Source organism: Stegostoma tigrinum, chromosome 20, assembly GCF_030684315.1.
Source record: "Stegostoma tigrinum isolate sSteTig4 chromosome 20, sSteTig4.hap1, whole genome shotgun sequence".
In the NCBI taxonomy this organism is placed as follows: Eukaryota; Metazoa; Chordata; class Chondrichthyes; order Orectolobiformes; family Stegostomatidae; genus Stegostoma; species Stegostoma tigrinum.
The window spans coordinates 54527437-54544555 of record NC_081373.1 but is presented as its reverse complement, the minus strand read 5'-3'; the positions used below and the strand labels follow the sequence as shown (position 1 = coordinate 54544555).

At 45.1% G+C, this 17119-nt stretch overlaps 1 protein-coding gene across 3 annotated transcripts in view; it reads right to left on the bottom strand.

The window, feature by feature from the left end:
• Positions 1-16321, bottom strand: part of LOC125461687 (leucine-rich repeat transmembrane neuronal protein 3-like) — a 347357-nt gene extending 331036 nt beyond the window's left edge. For all 3 annotated transcript variants that reach the window (XR_007249534.1, XM_048550690.2, XM_048550692.2), the window contains exons 1-2: positions 15719-16321; positions 13114-14630 (exon numbers count right to left, since the gene is read on the bottom strand). Coding sequence is in view for 2 of the 3 variants with exons in the window: in XM_048550690.2 (XP_048406647.1) it covers positions 13114-14630; positions 15719-15722 (1521 nt within the window). In the remaining variant the exon portion in view is untranslated. The remainder of the gene's footprint in view (positions 1-13113; positions 14631-15718) is intronic.
• Positions 16322-17119: the final 798 nt, after the last annotated feature.

Below are 17119 nucleotides of genomic sequence, written 5' to 3'. Positions count from 1 at the left end.
GATTTTCAGCTGATAGTTTCCATGTAGTTGCTGCCCAATGTTATGAATGCAGTGAACACAGTATAATTCAGCACTGCAGCCTTGCTTGTCAGGAGCACAGATTTACAAAAATAAGTGAAGACATCTGCGAGCCTGTGTGACTGATTCATCCGCTGTTAATTCAAATGGCTATGAAGTAAAACAATGCTACATGTCAATAACTGAGCATTAACCTCTAAATGGAATTTCTGATGCGGGTTCCTGCTGAGCAAACTAGCAGTCAAGTCTTTTCAAGTTTAATCTCATTTCCCTCACTATCAGTTTAACGGGCAATTTTACAAATTACTTTTCTCGAATGCTGTAAGATTCTGTATTGACTTTAGTTACTAGTCAGCGATGCTGAATGATTTGCATAGTTTAAATTCAGGAGAGTGTGTCTCTCTGAGCTGACGGTCGACAGAGGTGCTGCCTCTAGTGAATCGTTTTCAGAATTATTGTAATATGTTGCACACTGTCCTAGATTACAGCCTGTTGCGTCATGTTTTGTTTCAGCAAAACCGTGCTGTGCTGAAAATCTGGAGGTGATTTTCAGGACCTAGTAATGAATGAGGGACCGAGGAGAAGGTGCCTTCTCAGAGGATTAAGTAGCTCTGAAGAAACAGCAGCCCCACAGGGATGGTAATGTCACTCAAATAGTAACCCAGAACATCTGGCTAATGTTCTGGTCACATGGATCGACTCCCACATGACAGAGGGTGAATTTCAATTCAACAAATAAAAGAAAATGGAATAAAAACCTCTTTGAATGGTGGTCATGTAACCACTGTCAATTCTCAGAAAAAAAGCCGTTGGCTCACTGATGTCCTTTATGGAAGGAAATCTGCCATCCTTACCTGGTCTGGCCAACACATGTGACTGAGGATTTCCAGCAATTTGGTTTACTCTTAACTGCCCTCAAAAAAAGCTGAGGTATAAATGGTGGGGAAATGAAATTGAAAGATAGGCCAGGTGGAATCAGAATGGTTTTCTCCTATTTTGTCTATAGTTTTTGAGGGTTGTGCTGTCTCAACATCATGCAGTTCATCATGTTTAGTTCATTGCTCCTGGAGTGGGGTGTCCAATGATACTGATAAGACTCCAATGCGGATTGAATCTATAACTTGCCAGTATTCATAGCTCGTCGAGCTGACCACTACCTTGTGTGTTTATGTTTAATGGAAGTGACCTCTTTGGGGAGATGGGAGGTAATCATTGGAGCCAGATGTCCCTGAGTTCAAGGGCAATTTGGGAAAAGTTGGCCTAGCCAATGACAATTCCATCCATCGAACACATACAAATAGATGAGGCAAGTTTGCGATCATGAGGGTGTCCCAGCATGTTGGTTCCCTCACTGTCCTGGATAGCAATGATGAAGTAAAGAAGATCTAGGCTTTGCAGTCACAGGGAGTGACGAGAAACTGTCCCAGGATTGGGTTTGGCTGAGGTTGCAGCCTTTTCTGCTGAAGGCCCTATCAATGGGATTGGAAGGCTCTGCCTCCAATGATCACCTCCCATCTCCCTGGAGAGGCAACCTCCATTAAACTGACCACACAAGACAGTGGTCAGCTCCACCAGCACTGAATACTGGGATGGCATAGAATCAATCCTAATAGGAGTCTCATCAGTATCAATGTATCTTCCAGGAACAATGAGCCAATCCAATTCCAAAGCTACATGAGTTTGTGAAAGTGAAATCGCCAACCATAGATTCAATAAGAGAAGGTTAGTCTGCCTTTCTGATCCCACCTGATCTTCCTCTCATTTCATTTCCCCATTATTTATCTCTTTACCCAATGAAAACTTGTCCATTTCAATCTTGAAGATTGTAATCAACTTTCAGCCTCATGTTTTGAGGACAGAAAGTTAGGTTTCCACTGCCCTTCACGTGAAAAAGAGATTTCCTTGAATTACATACTGGGTTTTAACTGTAAGATTGTGGTCCCGAGTTCCAGATTGCTCTATCAGAGAGAGAAAAAAATTCTCTCCATCTACCATACCAAAACCTTCTAATATTTTAAACACCTGAATCAAACTACCCGTTAAGGGTCTCAATCCAAGAGCAGGCAGAGCTGGAACCATCCATCATAGTTTCATATTGTCATCATTCCGGTGAGTCTGTGCTGTATGCTCTCCAATGGCACTGTAACTTTCCAAGGGCAATGTTATCCAGAAGTGGACACAATCATTTAGCTCAGGTCTGACTAAAGCTGTGTGTATCTGAAGTTTCACAGAAATCCACCTCTTTTCAGGTAAAAGCTATCAGCCGTTTTTGATTTCCTTTTTGTACCTGTCCATGAGCTCTTATTGATTCATCCATGTACATTTCAAACTACTGGCTCCATCACTGCTCCTGACTGTCACCGTTTGGAATGTATTCCGTCATTCTTGAATCCAAAGTGAATAACTTCACAGTTGCCCACATTAAAGCCCATTTGCTAGAAGCCTTTCACACTCATATAAATTATCACAGTCTCTTTACGTTCCCCAGCCCTCAGATGATTCTTATCAGCTTCATTGCATACCTACCTCCAGGAGCAGGGGCCCAATCCAATTCCCAAACTGTGTAAGCTTGAAAAAATACAACCCTCAAAAACTGTATATCACGTCCAATTAACTTAATATGCCTCCTAAATTCGTGTCATCTGCAAATGAAGATATACAAATCCTAATTCCTTCATTCATTGATTCGATAATTCCTGCATTGGCGTGGCACAGTGGCTGCTGCCTCACAGTGCCAGGGACGCGGGTTCAATTCCAGCCTCAGGTGACTCAGTCTGTGTGGAGACTGCACACACTCCCTGCGTCTGTGTGGATTTCCTCCGGTTGCTCCAGTTTCCTCCCACAGTCCAAAGATTTTCAGCTAGGGTGGGTTGGCCATGCTAAATTGTCCATAGTGTCCAGGAATGTGTAGGCTAGGTGGATTAGCGATGGGAAATGCAGGGCTACATGGATAGGATGGGGGTGTGGATCTGGTTGGGAGTTTCTTCAGAGGGCCAGTGTACACTTGGTGGGCTGAATGGCCTGCTGCCACAGTGTAGGGATTCTATGATTCATTTAAAGTCAATCCAGGCCACACCACTTGTCACATCCAGCCAAAAACAGCATGTTTCCATTATCCTTACCCTTTCTCTCCTGCCTTCCAACCAGTAACCACTGTAGTCAATCCTGTTTTCCTCATCTCAGTGCATGCTCGTCTCCATCAGTAATTTGCTGTACAACTGGATCCCGGAAATCACAGATTCACAGATGTGTTACAGCACAAAAGGAGGCCATTCAGTCCACTGTCCCTATATTAGCTCTTCACTGAGCAAAATTACCTAACACCAAACTCCTGCTTTCCCTCATACACATGCATAAGGGCAACATTACCCACCATCAATATAGGGTCCCTTTCAACAAAACAAAATCTAGACAAATCCATAGTCAGCTTTTTGATAAACTTAGATTTGTCCAAGGGCTCAGTCATGGTGTTCCTAATGTCAGATTCCAGTAAGTTCCCTGTAACTGGTGTGAAGCAAATAGATCTGGCATTTTCTGGTTCCTGCTTTCTTAGTTAATGATGTAATATTTGGTCACTGTTCATAAGACAATACACAGTGTGGAGCTGGAGGAACACAGCAGGCCAGGTGGCATCAGAGGAGCAGGAAAGCTAACGTTTCAAGTTGGGACCCTTCTTCAGAAATGGGGTTCATTGTTACAGAGGTAGATGGCTTAGCCACTCACTGAGACATCCCCCTGTAAGTTCAAGGAAACTTAGCAATCTTTGCACAAAATGTCCCTGCCTCAGAATTTCTATGGCTGTGATTTCCAGAAATATGATGTCAATTCTCTGGCCAACATCAAAGCCCGGTACAAGTCAAGTCTTACCTGGCCATAGAGTTGCATTCCCATTGGATTTCAAAAAGAGAGAACATTGAGCAAGAGTTCCTGTTCCATCCTTAAGCTGACTGTGTTCATTCTCATGGTTATGACTAAGTCCTTCCTTGTTCATTTATCACGATGATCCATCCCTGGTAACTGCCCCCAGGGGTTTTGTTTACAAGAGATTAAACAGAACTCACAAACAAAAACAGAAATTGCTGGAAATATTCAGCAGGTCTACCAGCACCTGTGAAGGGAAATCAAAGTCGATGTTTCGGGTCCGGTGACCCTTCACTGATGCTGCCAGACCAGCTGAGCTCTTCCAGCAACTTCCGTTTTGTTTCTGATGTACAGCATCGGCAGTTCTTTTGGTTTTTAAAAAGAACTCATTCTGGGTAGGTTGTTAGAGAATATTTACTGTGGTGCATTGAGCGGTATCCGAAATTTACATGTGATAGGTCATAGGTTCAGTCATTCCTAAGCAGATGCCTATCTATAAGGGCAGCAATATATTTGAAATGGCAATCCTCAAACTCCATTAAAATCAATGATGAACTTGTTATGCTCATTTGTTCCAGTGGCGGCGCCACAGTCCCCATCAGAAAAGCCTGCTATTCTTAATTCCTCCAGAGGGGGTGCTGTAACCTAGGCTAGAAGATGAGAATAGACTGGACAAAAAGAAACATTATTTCCTCTTGACCAGCCCAGAGTTTGACCATGGAAGGTTCATTGTAATACAGCAAAAGTCTCAGGTTTGATGTGAACTTCCTGTCACAGCTATTTTCTATGAGGTTTTCCCTGTCAAAACTTCAACCTTTACTATCAGTATACAATAATAAAGTGGTGCTACCATGTTACAGGGGTTTGTGGGTTGGTTTGGCTCAGTTAGCCGCAGTGTGACACTGACAGGCTGGGTTTAATTCCTATTCCAGCCAAGGTTCCTATGAAGAACTCTCCTTCTCAACCTCTGCACTTGCCTAAGGTTAAATCACCACCAGTCCTCTCTCTCCAATGGGAGTGCAACTCTATGGCCAGGTAAGACTTGACTTGTACAGGGCTTTGGTGAGACCAGGTGTTGCAAACTTTGTGCCACTTTGGTCTCTGCGTTTAAGGAAGGATACACTTGCATTGGAGACAGTGCGATTAAGGTTCACTAGATTGGTACATGGGATGAGGGCTTTGCCCTGTGAATGAGAGTTTGAGGAATTGGTTTGAAGTTCTCTGGTGTTTAGAAGTGTTAGAGGCAATGTCACTGAAATTGTGCAGGGGCTTGACAGAGAAGACGCTGAGAAGTTGTATCTGCTGATTGGGAAATATAAAACATTGATCACACTCAGGATGTGGGGCTCATCATTTAGGGCTGAGATGAGGAGATATTACTTAACTCAAAGGGTTGTGAATCATTGGAATTCTCTCTCCCAGAGAATTGTGGATACATCTTTGTTCAATAAATTGAAGGCTGTGGTAGACAGACTTTTGGTGTGTCAAGGAATCTAGGGATATGAGGGATGGTCAGGAGAGTGGAGTTGAACTCCGAGATAATTGTTTTGAGCTGATTCAATAGGCAGAATGGTTTAGCGCTGCTCCAACATTTCGTGTTCTTGTGTATCCACTTTGTTAGTTGGATCTAAGCTCAATAATGAATAAATAATGAGGCAAACATGAAGAGGTTGCAAATTTAAGGGTCAAAAGTGAGAAACGAAAGTGGAAATCCATCAAGAGGGAGTTCAGATTGACTTACTAGTCACGTGGAACACCACAAGACCCTGCTTGTGCCACAAATCATCTGTGAAATTAGATGATGGCCAACCATTTCACTTAACAAGAAGCTGACCACTTGAAATGCTTGAATCCTAACTTTGGATGACCTTCAGGAATCTTGTGCACCATGTTAGAAACTCCTGGATCCCAGCAATTTCAGAAACCCTGGCAGGTAGCCTTGGCCCTTGAATATTGCAGTTGGGGTCCAAACCTTCGCAGAGCTAGCCCATTATGAAGAAGCCCACTGCTGCCGGCCTCCTGTGTACGTTAACTATTCAGGAACTATATACTCCTGAACATTGACAGCTAGAACATGGAGAGGCAATATAAAATAAGCTACACACTTTGAGGGACCAAGGTGTTCACTCTTTTGAGTATCAAATAAGCAAAATAAATTGAGACCTGATAAACCATCTTTTAAAGTGGCACCCTTGCAAACATCAAAACTTCAAAGGATATGGTACTAAAATGTTATTTTGGGAGCTGAAAATGCACTCCAGGCCTTGTGGTGTCCACCAGTCACAGAAACCCTTAACTATACCACTGGTCACATTGTATGTTACCTGTGGACAGGAAATTGGAGAGGTTGTTTCGAACAACCCCCTCCATCTCCCACTGCCTGAACCTATATTGGTCCTCGTGACCAGGCCTAGGAGCAGGCTTAAAAAGGAGTCCTCTGCTCAGTTTAATCCTCTCCACACCAGAACGTACTGGCTTAGAGCATAGAGGAGACAGATTCATCCAAGAGAGAACTGAATCATTACTTGAACAGGAAGGTTGTATACTGCTACAGAGGGAAGATCTGGGAATGGTACCAGGTGCCTTGCCTTTCCAGAGATCCATGATGGCTTGACTGGCCTCCTCTGTGCTGGAGTAATCCTGGGATTCCCAGTAGAAATTGAACCTGGAATTGCTTGAAGCAACAGGCCCTGCAGTATTGTGGAGTTCTGTTAATGTTTAGCATCCCCGGGATCTCTTGGTATAGATGCTCTGGCATTGGACACCAGTATTTAGCTCATTCAGTTTCATAGTGCACTGTGAACCAGTGTCCCAAAAAGATATGAAGATCCCACATGAACAGCAGTGAGGGGTTCAATATTGGTCATTGGTTTGGTTTGAGCTGTTTAAACTCTAATGGGATTCTTACGTGCGATTAGACCTGTCAAACGACACATGAAGTCTCTGGGAGAGGTAAGTGCCACTGAAGGCATGAGGTACATGCTCTATTTCGATATACAGTAACACTGCCAGTTAGAAAATTGACTTGCATACTGCTACACAAAATATAGGCCTTTCATTTTTGACACAAACTCAGTTAGCTAATTAGAATTTCACCCAACCCACAACATTATTTATCCTTTTTTATATCACTTATGTATAAAACAGTGAGCTTGCCTTTGTTTTGCAAATTGGAGCCATCCACTATGTAGCTGAAAATGTGTATGTAAGGATCAAATTGGCTTCTTTACCTTCAAAAGGTTAAATTTTTCCATTTTGTCCCATCAGAGGACAGGCCAAGAGGAGGTCCACCACAGCCAATGACAGTTCAGGACACTCACAAGTCAGGTGCATGACAACCAGTAGCAGCACAGAGCACTCCCGTGGCAGCGATGCCACAGCCAATGACTGTTCACAATATTCACACGAGATACACCATTACCAATGACAGCGGTGTTAACATATACAAAATAAACTTTGGTCCTAAATACGACGAGTGATCTGCATTAGGAAGATGGGAGAGAATTGCTTTTATTTCTAGTGAAATGCATTGCTGCCTGAAAGGGTGGTGGGAGCAGATTCAAAGGAACTTTTGTAAGGGAACTGGATGAAGAACTGGAAAGACGAAAGCTCCAAGGCAATGGGAAAGGAACAGGTGACAGAGCAGGATGAATTGGGCCATTACTTCAAAGTACAATGGGTTGAATGGTCTGTCCCGGTGATGTGTGGTTCCAGGAAGGACTGTTTCATGGGATGAGGCTCCACCCAGATTTGGCATCCCACCAGTATTTCCGTGGCAGGTCCTGAAATGAGAGGGCAATCTCCTCCTCAGCAGTATGGGACTGCAGTGGTTCAAGAAAGCAACTCACCACCACCTTCTCAATGGGATCTAGAATGGCCCAGCCATGTCCCACAAGTAAATGAGAAAAAACACCGGCTAGGAGCAAAGGCCGAGAGAAACAGCAATTAGAGGAAATGAGGATGTGGGGAGGGGCTTTATATTTAAAGTGAACACCTCTGGGGGCATCAAAGTAGGTGGGAAAGCGAGGTTAAAGTTGAAGACTGTGCAATGAAGTCTCTGAGGAGAATCCAGTGAGAGTAGGTCTTTCACCTCCCAGCAGCACTGATCACAGACTATGAATTACCAAACTTTGCCTGTCCTGGGACTAAGTCACGGCTGAATATGTGTAAAGACTACAAAAAAGGTGCAACCATGTTTTCTTGCTTCTGTGAATTCCCAGCAAGCTGAAGATAAACACAGAGATAGTAGGAACTGCAGATTCTGGAGAATCTGAAACAACAAGGTGTGCAGCTGGATGAACACAGCAGCATCAGAGGATCAGGAAGGCTGACCGAAGGATCTGAAGAAGGGTCTAGGCCAGAAACGTCAGCCTTGCTGCTTCTCTGATGCTGCTTGGCCTGCTGTGTTCATCCACCTCTGCACCTTGTTAACTTAAGATAAATACAGTCAACTTGCATTTCCAAAAAAAAATTGCTTTGTGTCTTTCAAGAAACCATGACGAATGGAGCAAATATTTTGGTCTGGGGCAAAACAGTTGCAATTATTCACCACTCAGGGGTAAGGGAGATAAGTGATTTGAACTTTACTCATTTTAGAGTTGTCTCTTCTCCTCCTGCTCTCTCATCTAAATGGAATGGGTTGTTTACACTTCCAGGAATTGCTGCTCAGCATTTTAAATACCTGCACTGTGCCTCCTTTCAATCTTCAGCATCTCTTCCCCCTCTCCCTCACTGAGAAATGTGAGTCCCAAAATAGTCCTGGCTGCACTGCTCTCATTCATTGCCAATGCACCATCATGTCGGGCACAAAAAACCCAGAGGGCACTTGGCAGAGAGTGGTGGCTCAGAAAGCTGTGTTTCTCTGATACCAAAGCGGGTATCAATGTAAACAAAATCACTAACAGATTAAGTCAAAACATGAGGTGAAAATGACAGAGAATGTGGAACTTACTGCCATGAGAAGCAGTGTGGTTAAATCCATAAATGGGTTGCATGTGTCATTGGTCCTTTATTGCCCATCCCCAGAAAGCCAACCATTTCGCTTTAAGTCTGGAGCCACAAATAGACCAGGCCAGGTAAATACAGCAGATTTTCTGCTCAATGGACATTAGTGAAACAGATGAGTTTTTCCAACAATGACAGAGTCAAACAGCATAGAAACAGACCCTTTGGTCGGTATAGATGAGTTCGACCAAGTTTCCCAATCCAAACAAGTCCCATTTGCCTGCGTTTGGCCCATATCCCTCTAAATATTTCCCATCCATGTACCTGTCCAAACATCCCTTCAAGGTTGTAATGGCATCTGCATCTACCACTTACTCTGCACAAGCACCGCCCTCTTGAAAAAGTTTCCCCTCCGGTCCCATTTAAAACCTTCTTCTCTTACCTTAAAAATATGCCCTCTAATTTTGGACTCCCCTACACAAGGGAAACAACCTGACCTATTGATCTTATCTATGCCTTTCATGATTTTATAAACCTCCATAGGGTCATGCCTCAATCTCCTACACTCCAGTGAAAGGAGTCCCAGCCTGTCCTTATAACTGAAACCCTCCAGTCACCATCAGGCTCTGAATTTCAGATTTTTATTTAATTCAGATTCCACCATCTGCCGTGGCGGGATTCAAATCTGGGTCACTCAGAATATCAGCTGCATCTCTGGATTGCTAGTTGAGCAATAAAGCACCAGACCATTGCCTCACAAACTTAGTCCCACTGATATATTTCAGCGCAAGTTTCACATTCAGAAATGGAGGCTGTAGGAAACAAAGATGATGAAGTAGGAGAACTGGAGGGGTGGGTTTCCCGTTAAAGGACTGCAATAGTTTAAGAAGGCAGCTCACCACCACTTCCTACAGCGCGGTTAGTGCTGGTTAATGAACGCTGACCCTGTCAGTGACTCCCACATGCCACAGGATGATAAAAGGGGGCTCAACTGTCTCAGACCTGCAGGGCAGAATGAATTATTTCTGAGCTGAAGAAATGCAATGGAGAATTTATTTACATTTAAACAGGGAAGTACCTACTTCTCAATTGTTTTCCTGTCTGTTGTATGATAAAGATGAAATGAATGATACTTGTCAGTGAGGAGCAGGGTAATGCAGTAACACCTATTGACCTGAGTGGCACTATATCACTGCCCTGCAGGCATAACCTACCGCAATCAATTCACTAGCCTACAGTAGAGGTGAACTGAAACTGATACAGTTTCTGGTAAATATATGAGTCTGTCTATCAGTGCAGGCCATAACTCAACTGCACCAGCATTAATGCAGCTCAGGCACCATGTATTTACTAATTCAAGTGGGGAAAGTAGGAAATCATCCCTGTTTCAATTAAATAATGGTCATACATCACAACTTTTAGAAAGATAAAGCATAATTCTATCAACCCGCATTAGCAGTAGTGCCTGTTGCATATAATTATATTGTGTGTGTGTGTGTGTGTGTGTGTGTGTGTGTGTGTGTTTGTGTGTGTGTGTGTTGCTAAACCCCAGCAAAATAAACTAGCTGGCAGTAAGTGGGAAGGATTCAGTTTCTGTGCTGCCTGTTCTAAGAAATTGATCTCAGACCTTTGCATTTCAAGTCAGAGTGATTACTATGTCAGTCCTTTCTATTGTGTTGAAAGGAAGTAAGCAGGGAAGTGTCTGTTGCTCTAGTAATGGCGTAAGAGACCTCCATTTTCTAGTGCTGTCAATCTGCAGAGATTGCACTTACATTTAGTCATAAGTCTGACAGTGTCTTAGTTCCTTACCCAACGAAACACTGGCGATATTATTCTGTAAAACCCATGCAGCACGATTGGTGCTGGTAACAGTGCAGTGCTAATTAACAGTCTCTCTTCTGAGCAAGGCTTTGTGTGATAGATTTTCCTCTGCATTAACCAGCCAGAATTTAAAATACCTTCCTGCCCTGTTTAATTATTTCTCTTTAGTTTATTGATCCTGTTCCACATACTGTGGAAAACCATTCACAGTCTTCTATCTGTCACTGCTGTTTTGTAAAATATACAGACAGCGAGGATTAAACTTCCAAATTTTGCAAAACAAAGACACCACAGCAAGCTTTTAAAGATCCATCTCACCACCTCACCTCCCCACCGACCCCACATCCCTGCCCCACACCCAGAACTCCCCCTGTCACATCAGAGGAACATTTGTCCATGTTAGATTTCCTTGAGTTACAAGTCACTTCTAAACTCAGGTCCTCCTCACATTCATATTCTTTGAAGCAAGCCACCTGCTATGGGCAAGTCTAAATGTGTCAGAGGTGAATGTCACTTCTGATTTCTAATCGTTTCCTACTGTCTAACACTTAGCCTCTGGGCGTCACCTTCCACAACAGTATGGCTTAGGCCAAGCAATAGCCACGTTGGAAATCACAGCCTGAACATGATGTATGGAACACATCTTCAGAGGTGTACCAGTCTCCTCCTCATAGTCTTTAAGCAACTGCAAAAATAATTTAGCAAGCTTCGCCACTCAACAAGCACGTTCATAAATATTTTACAATGTTACTTCAGACATTGGTGGCAATATTTAACAGGTTAGGAAGGACTTCCTCTTGCAGCAGAGTAATGTGAACAGGATCAGGAAGGATAGTAAGCGCATTATAATATCTTACATCGAGGGGACACTTTCAAAACCATCCACCTTCGAATAAAAAGGTCTGACTACTTTAAAAGTTCTTAAATGGTTCCTCCTGATCCATTAACTATACAAACTGATAATTATCTGGTCATCAAAGAATTGCGTTATTACAGGTCAGAGAAAAAATTAATTTTGGAAGGGGTGGAGCAGCAAATTTACTTTTGTTTCTCTTTGCTAAAACTCTAATTGCTCGCAGTCATATGAGTTCAGAAACTATACAGTTCAAATGAGCGTCCTCAAATTCACAATCTTTTGTTACTTTTGATAGTTTAGACGATCCTGTGGTCCTATGCCAATGTCATGCTGAATATCTGATGGAAAATCCCTGCCTCCTCTCCCAGATTTCTCTGATGTTTTGAGTCATTTTGGGATGATGAAACTGTTACAAGAATGAAACAGCCCACATTTTATTTTCCAGTTGTAAAATGAGGAACAGTGCCACTTCAAAGGCTTCATCTTAGTGGCAATCTGAGACGTGCCCAGATTTTAGGGCCAGGGGCTACATTACTGATTTCCAGGGACTAACATGGCTTTTCAGCCTCTAAAAAAGACCATCAAGCATCAAGCAAAAACATCATCATGCTTGCTGTCCATTCCACATTGTGATAAGGGTCAGAAGCAAGTCATTTGGCTCTTTGAGCCTGCAATGCTATTATTTAGATAAATGCTAATCTCCACCTCAGTTCTCATTAGCAATCTATCATTCATTTCTCTTCAAATCCTCCTCTGAAAAACATATTGATCTCAATTTTCAATCAACACTCGCCATCCACCTTGCAGAGAGAGAGTTTCAGACATTGTAACAGCTCTGTACACGTGTGGGAAGGTGCTGCATTCACTCCCATCACCCAGGCTAGAATCAATTTTAAAATTTCAGCTCCTTTATCTTGACTATCCCACCACCTGAGTAAGTTCCCCCACTTCTCCATAAATGAATCTGTTCCTCATTCTTACAGCCTTCAAATACTGATTCTGAGAGATTGGGGAGAATTCCCTCACACCATCCTGCAGCTTCCATTGACGGGAAACCTGCACTGTGTCAATGTTTTGCCCCCCCACCCCCCCATCTTAACCGCACGCAGCTGAGGATTCAATGCTGCACATCGCAGGCATTCAATGGGACACAAGTTAAAGTTTGGAAGGAGCTAATGACTGATTTAATTTCAGTTTAAGCAGCAGCTGTCAGATTCAAATAACTGCGATGCAGCCAGGCTAGCAGTCAGCTGAATTAAACGCAGCACGCAGAGTGGCAGTGGAGGATGGCGAGAGGTTTAAACCTTCGCTTAATGCCGGACAAAAAGCAACATGATGTTTTGTATAACTGGACACAGCTGTAAGGAAAGCAGTGACAGACATTTTGATGAGAAATTATAATTCGGTGACATATTTATTAAGGGCCACGATGGCTGTTTAAAGTATAAATATGTTTTTTTAGCAAAGAACACATTGAAAACGAAACAACACTTTGCATGGGGAATGCAGCAACAGGGACACCTTCTGTCAATTTCAGTGAGAAAGGGTGACAGTTCCCACCTGGCTCCCTGCCTTAGTTTTACCCCTCACTTTGCTTTAGAAGAAGCTCATACCTCACATTCCCTGGAGCCTGATTTATTAAAGGTGCATGGAGCTGCTCCATTCATCAGCATCTCAGTGGCTTCAGCGTGGGCAGATTTATAATCAACGTAATACTCCTGGGTGTTGGGCACCATTTGTCTCAGAGACTGCCTCTTCTTTTTCCGGTGCCGATGCCCCAGTGAGCGCTGCTGGAATTGCTTCATGCTGGCCGGGTACCGCTTCCAGGACACATAGATCACCAGCAGGATGACCAGCACGGAGAGGAACAAGGCGACGCTCCCCGCTATGATCTTGTGGAAGGAGACGGGTTCACCCAGGTCGGGGTCAGGGCTGGCATCGGTAGGGCTGGCGCTTGCCGCGGGCACAGGCTGGCCTTTGACCTCCGTGTTGGTTTTGGGAAGTCTCGTTCTGAAGGTGGGCCTGGCAGGAGCCCGGGGCATGGCTTGGGTGGAGACCCTCTGCTTTTTGATGCAGAGCTCGTAGTTATCAACTGCGTCCATGACTCGCTCTCCCTGCAGCGCCTTGGGCCCGGCACACAGCATAGTGCTCTCTTTCCGACCTTTGAACCTCTTGAGCCAGTTGACCAGCGAGCAGATGTTGCGGTTGCACTCCCACATGTTCCCAGCCAGGCTGATGGAGCTGAGCGAGATCCAGGACTCCAGGATCTCCTGCCCAATGGTGGTCAGCTTGTTGGAGTCCAGCTGCAGGGTCTGAAGGTTGGGCACACACTGGAAGACATTGGGCCCAATGGCCTGGATCTCATTGCCGGATAGATCAAGCTTTTCCAGGGAGCTCCAGGTCCACGACATGCCCTGGATGACCACGCTGATCTTGTTCCACTGCAGGTAGAGGATACGCAGGGCTAGGAGCCGGGGGAAGTGGCCTAGGTTGACCTTGGAGAACTGGTTGTGTTCCAGGTGTAGCTCCACCAGGCGCCCCAGGCCAGCGAAGGCATTGCGGGCCAGGCTGCGGATTCGGTTGTAACCCAGATCGAGGAACTCCACATTGCGACAGTCCTGGAAAATCCTGACTGGCACCGTCCGCAAGCGGTTGGACCTCAGGTGCAGGCTCTGGAGCTTACGGAGACCCCGGAATTGCTCTGGCTGCAATGCCTGCAGCTGGTTGTAGCTCAGGTCGAGGTTACGGAGATTACTGACTGGCCGGAAGGTCTGGTTGGAAAGGGTGCTGATGCGGTTGGAGCTCAGGATCAGCTCCTTGAGGCGATGGGCTCCAGCGAAGGCCTGCTCGTGGATCTGGTCAATGTAGTTGTGGTCCAGGTACAGCCAGGTCAGCTGCTTGAGGCCCAGGAACTGGTTGGGCTGCAGTTGGTGCAGGCTGTTGTATCGCAGTGAGAGGCCCAGCGAGCCTGGGGACAGGTTCGGAGGGATCTCCTGCAGACTGAGTGACTCGCAGTACACGATTTTCCCATGGCACCTGCAGTTGGCAGGGCAGCCCCGATCTGCAGCAACAGCGACGACACTCAGGAAGACAGTGGGAGCCATCACCAACACCGCGATCCCACTGAAACCTGCAACAAGGAAACAGGACAGTTCAGCCCCAGGACCAAACCCTCCTTGTTTCACCAGCAGAGGAAGGAAAAATCAGTGATCATGTATCACGCTTACAGCCCATAACTTCACATTTTTAGCAACAGCAACATTGGAACCACAACTTTAGCAGGAATGGAAATGGTGCAGAAGAGATTTACCAGGATGTTGCCCAGTGTAGAGAGTTTCAGTTATGAGGAGAGATTGGGCGGACTCTTAGGTTTTCCTTAGAGCAAATGAGACTGAGAGGGGACATGACTGAGATGTATAAGATGATGAGGGGCATAGATAGAGTAGACAGGAAGAAGGTTTTCCTGTTGATGAAAATCAATGACCAGAGAGAATAGATTTAAGGTAAAGGGGAGCAGGTTTAGAGAGAATGTAAGGATTCTTTCTTTTTAACCCAGAGAATGGTGGGAATTTGAAACTCACTGTCTGTAAGGGGTGGTAAGAGGCAGAAACTTTCATAATATTGAAGATGTATTTCTATATCCATGTATGATACCAGGATATACAAGGCACTGGGCCAAGACCTGGAAAATCGGATCAGAATCGTTGGGTAAAAACGGAAAGATCTGCGGATGCTGTCAATCAGAAGGCAAAAAAAAACAGAAATAGCTGAAAAAACTCAGCAGGTCTGGCAGCATCTGCGGAGAGAATTCAGAGTTAACGTTTCGGGTCCAGTGACCCTTCCTTGCTTTTCGACTGGCACAAACTCGAAGGGCCGAAGGGCCTTTTACTGTGCTGTAGCTCCGTATGACACGATGCCTCAACTGAAAAGAAAAACTTCGAATTCTTCGCTATTGCTAAGATATAATCTTTCTGGGCGCATATAAGAACACGTATAGGTCACAGCTTTAAACATGAAACAAAAGCTTTTTGAACGGTCTGGTATTGCAAAACATAATCTCATCCCACAGTCACACACAAAATGCACTGGGCACAACTTTAACGTAGACCCCTCAGACTCCCAGCAACTTAAAGCAGGCTCACTGATTGACCGTGACTATGATGACAAAAAGACAGTGAGAGAGACAGAGAGAGAGAGAGCACAGAGGCAGAACCTTACCCATCGTTCGCAGACTGCCCTCTGGTCAGTCTCTCTCCACGGTACCGGGAGCGGGGCACACTAGCTCGGCCGCGCCGTCGCCAGCTCTCCTTGGCGGGCACCCATGGGTGGGAGTCGGAGCCCCTAGGATGTGCTCAGGTCTTGCCCTCTCTCCAAACATCACTGTCTAATCAGCCATGGAGAGCTCGGTGCGTGTTAGCCTAGCTCGGTCTCTGTCTCACTCACACACACATAGGCACACAGAGAGACGACAGCCGGAGGTCTGCCTGTAGGTGAACTTCAGCTTCTCGCACAGTTTCGGTAAATCGCCCGACTCCAGCAGCACCCAGGAGCTCTGCAGTAGTTTTATTTTTTTCTTCTTCTGTCTCTCTTGGCTAATCTAGCTTCTGTGTATATGTGTGTGTGTGTGTGTGTGTGCAGTCAGCTCAGATTCCTAAAGAAAATCCAGCGCTTTCCCAGCAGAATCGAGATATTCTTGTTTTTTCTTTCACCCCTCCCTCTTTTTGGTTGGAATTTCGCAATTTCCAGCTCCCCCCGGCTCCCAGCCTCACCGCTCGGAGTTCTTGCCACTGTTGCTTCCGATACACTGAGACCGAAGTCAAAGCTGCCCCCGCTGGAGAGAGTTATTATGGGCATGTGCAGAAACCTCTTCTGTACCCAGCTCCCCCGCTCCTCCGCCTCCCATGTTCCACACCAGTGAGCTCTCACATCAAAGGAGTGAGGGGGGTATGGGGGAGGGGGTTAGGAAAGGGGTTGGTGGGGCAGGTCAGCGACTTAATTCATAAAATGTATCAATGCACATTCAGACAGCGCGACGTGGACGTGCTATGAAGAACCAAGCAATCCCTCTGTACCTGGCAATTGTTTCGTTGTGTGCCAAACATTGTGCATCCAGAGGGATTTTACATCGTTTCCAACCTCTCCCTTTCCTCCCCATTCTCCCCCAACTCCTTCCCCAATGTTACTGTGCCACTCAGCACCTCCTCTAACCTTAGGAAGAGCCCTGCTGCTACTGCCAGTTGTCTATGCCAATGGGAAACCAACATGGTTTGGACATACCGAAGGGCATTGTTTGCTGAGTTGACATTGGCTTCAACGGGCAACACTTTTTTTATATAGTTGGAGAGCGATTGTAAAGATACATTCCAAAAACAAATTGAATGTTACAAACAAAATGATAAAATTCTCCCCGTAGACTGTTCCACTCTGAGATGCCTCAATACAGTTTCAATACTGACGCAATCCATGCCTAAATGCAGCAATATCCAGGCTTGGGCTGACAAGTGGCAAGTAACACTCGTGCACACAAATGCCAGGCGATGACCATCTTTAATAAGAGACAATCTAACCACTGCCTCTTGACATTCAATGGTGTTACCATCACTGAATCCCCCACTGTCA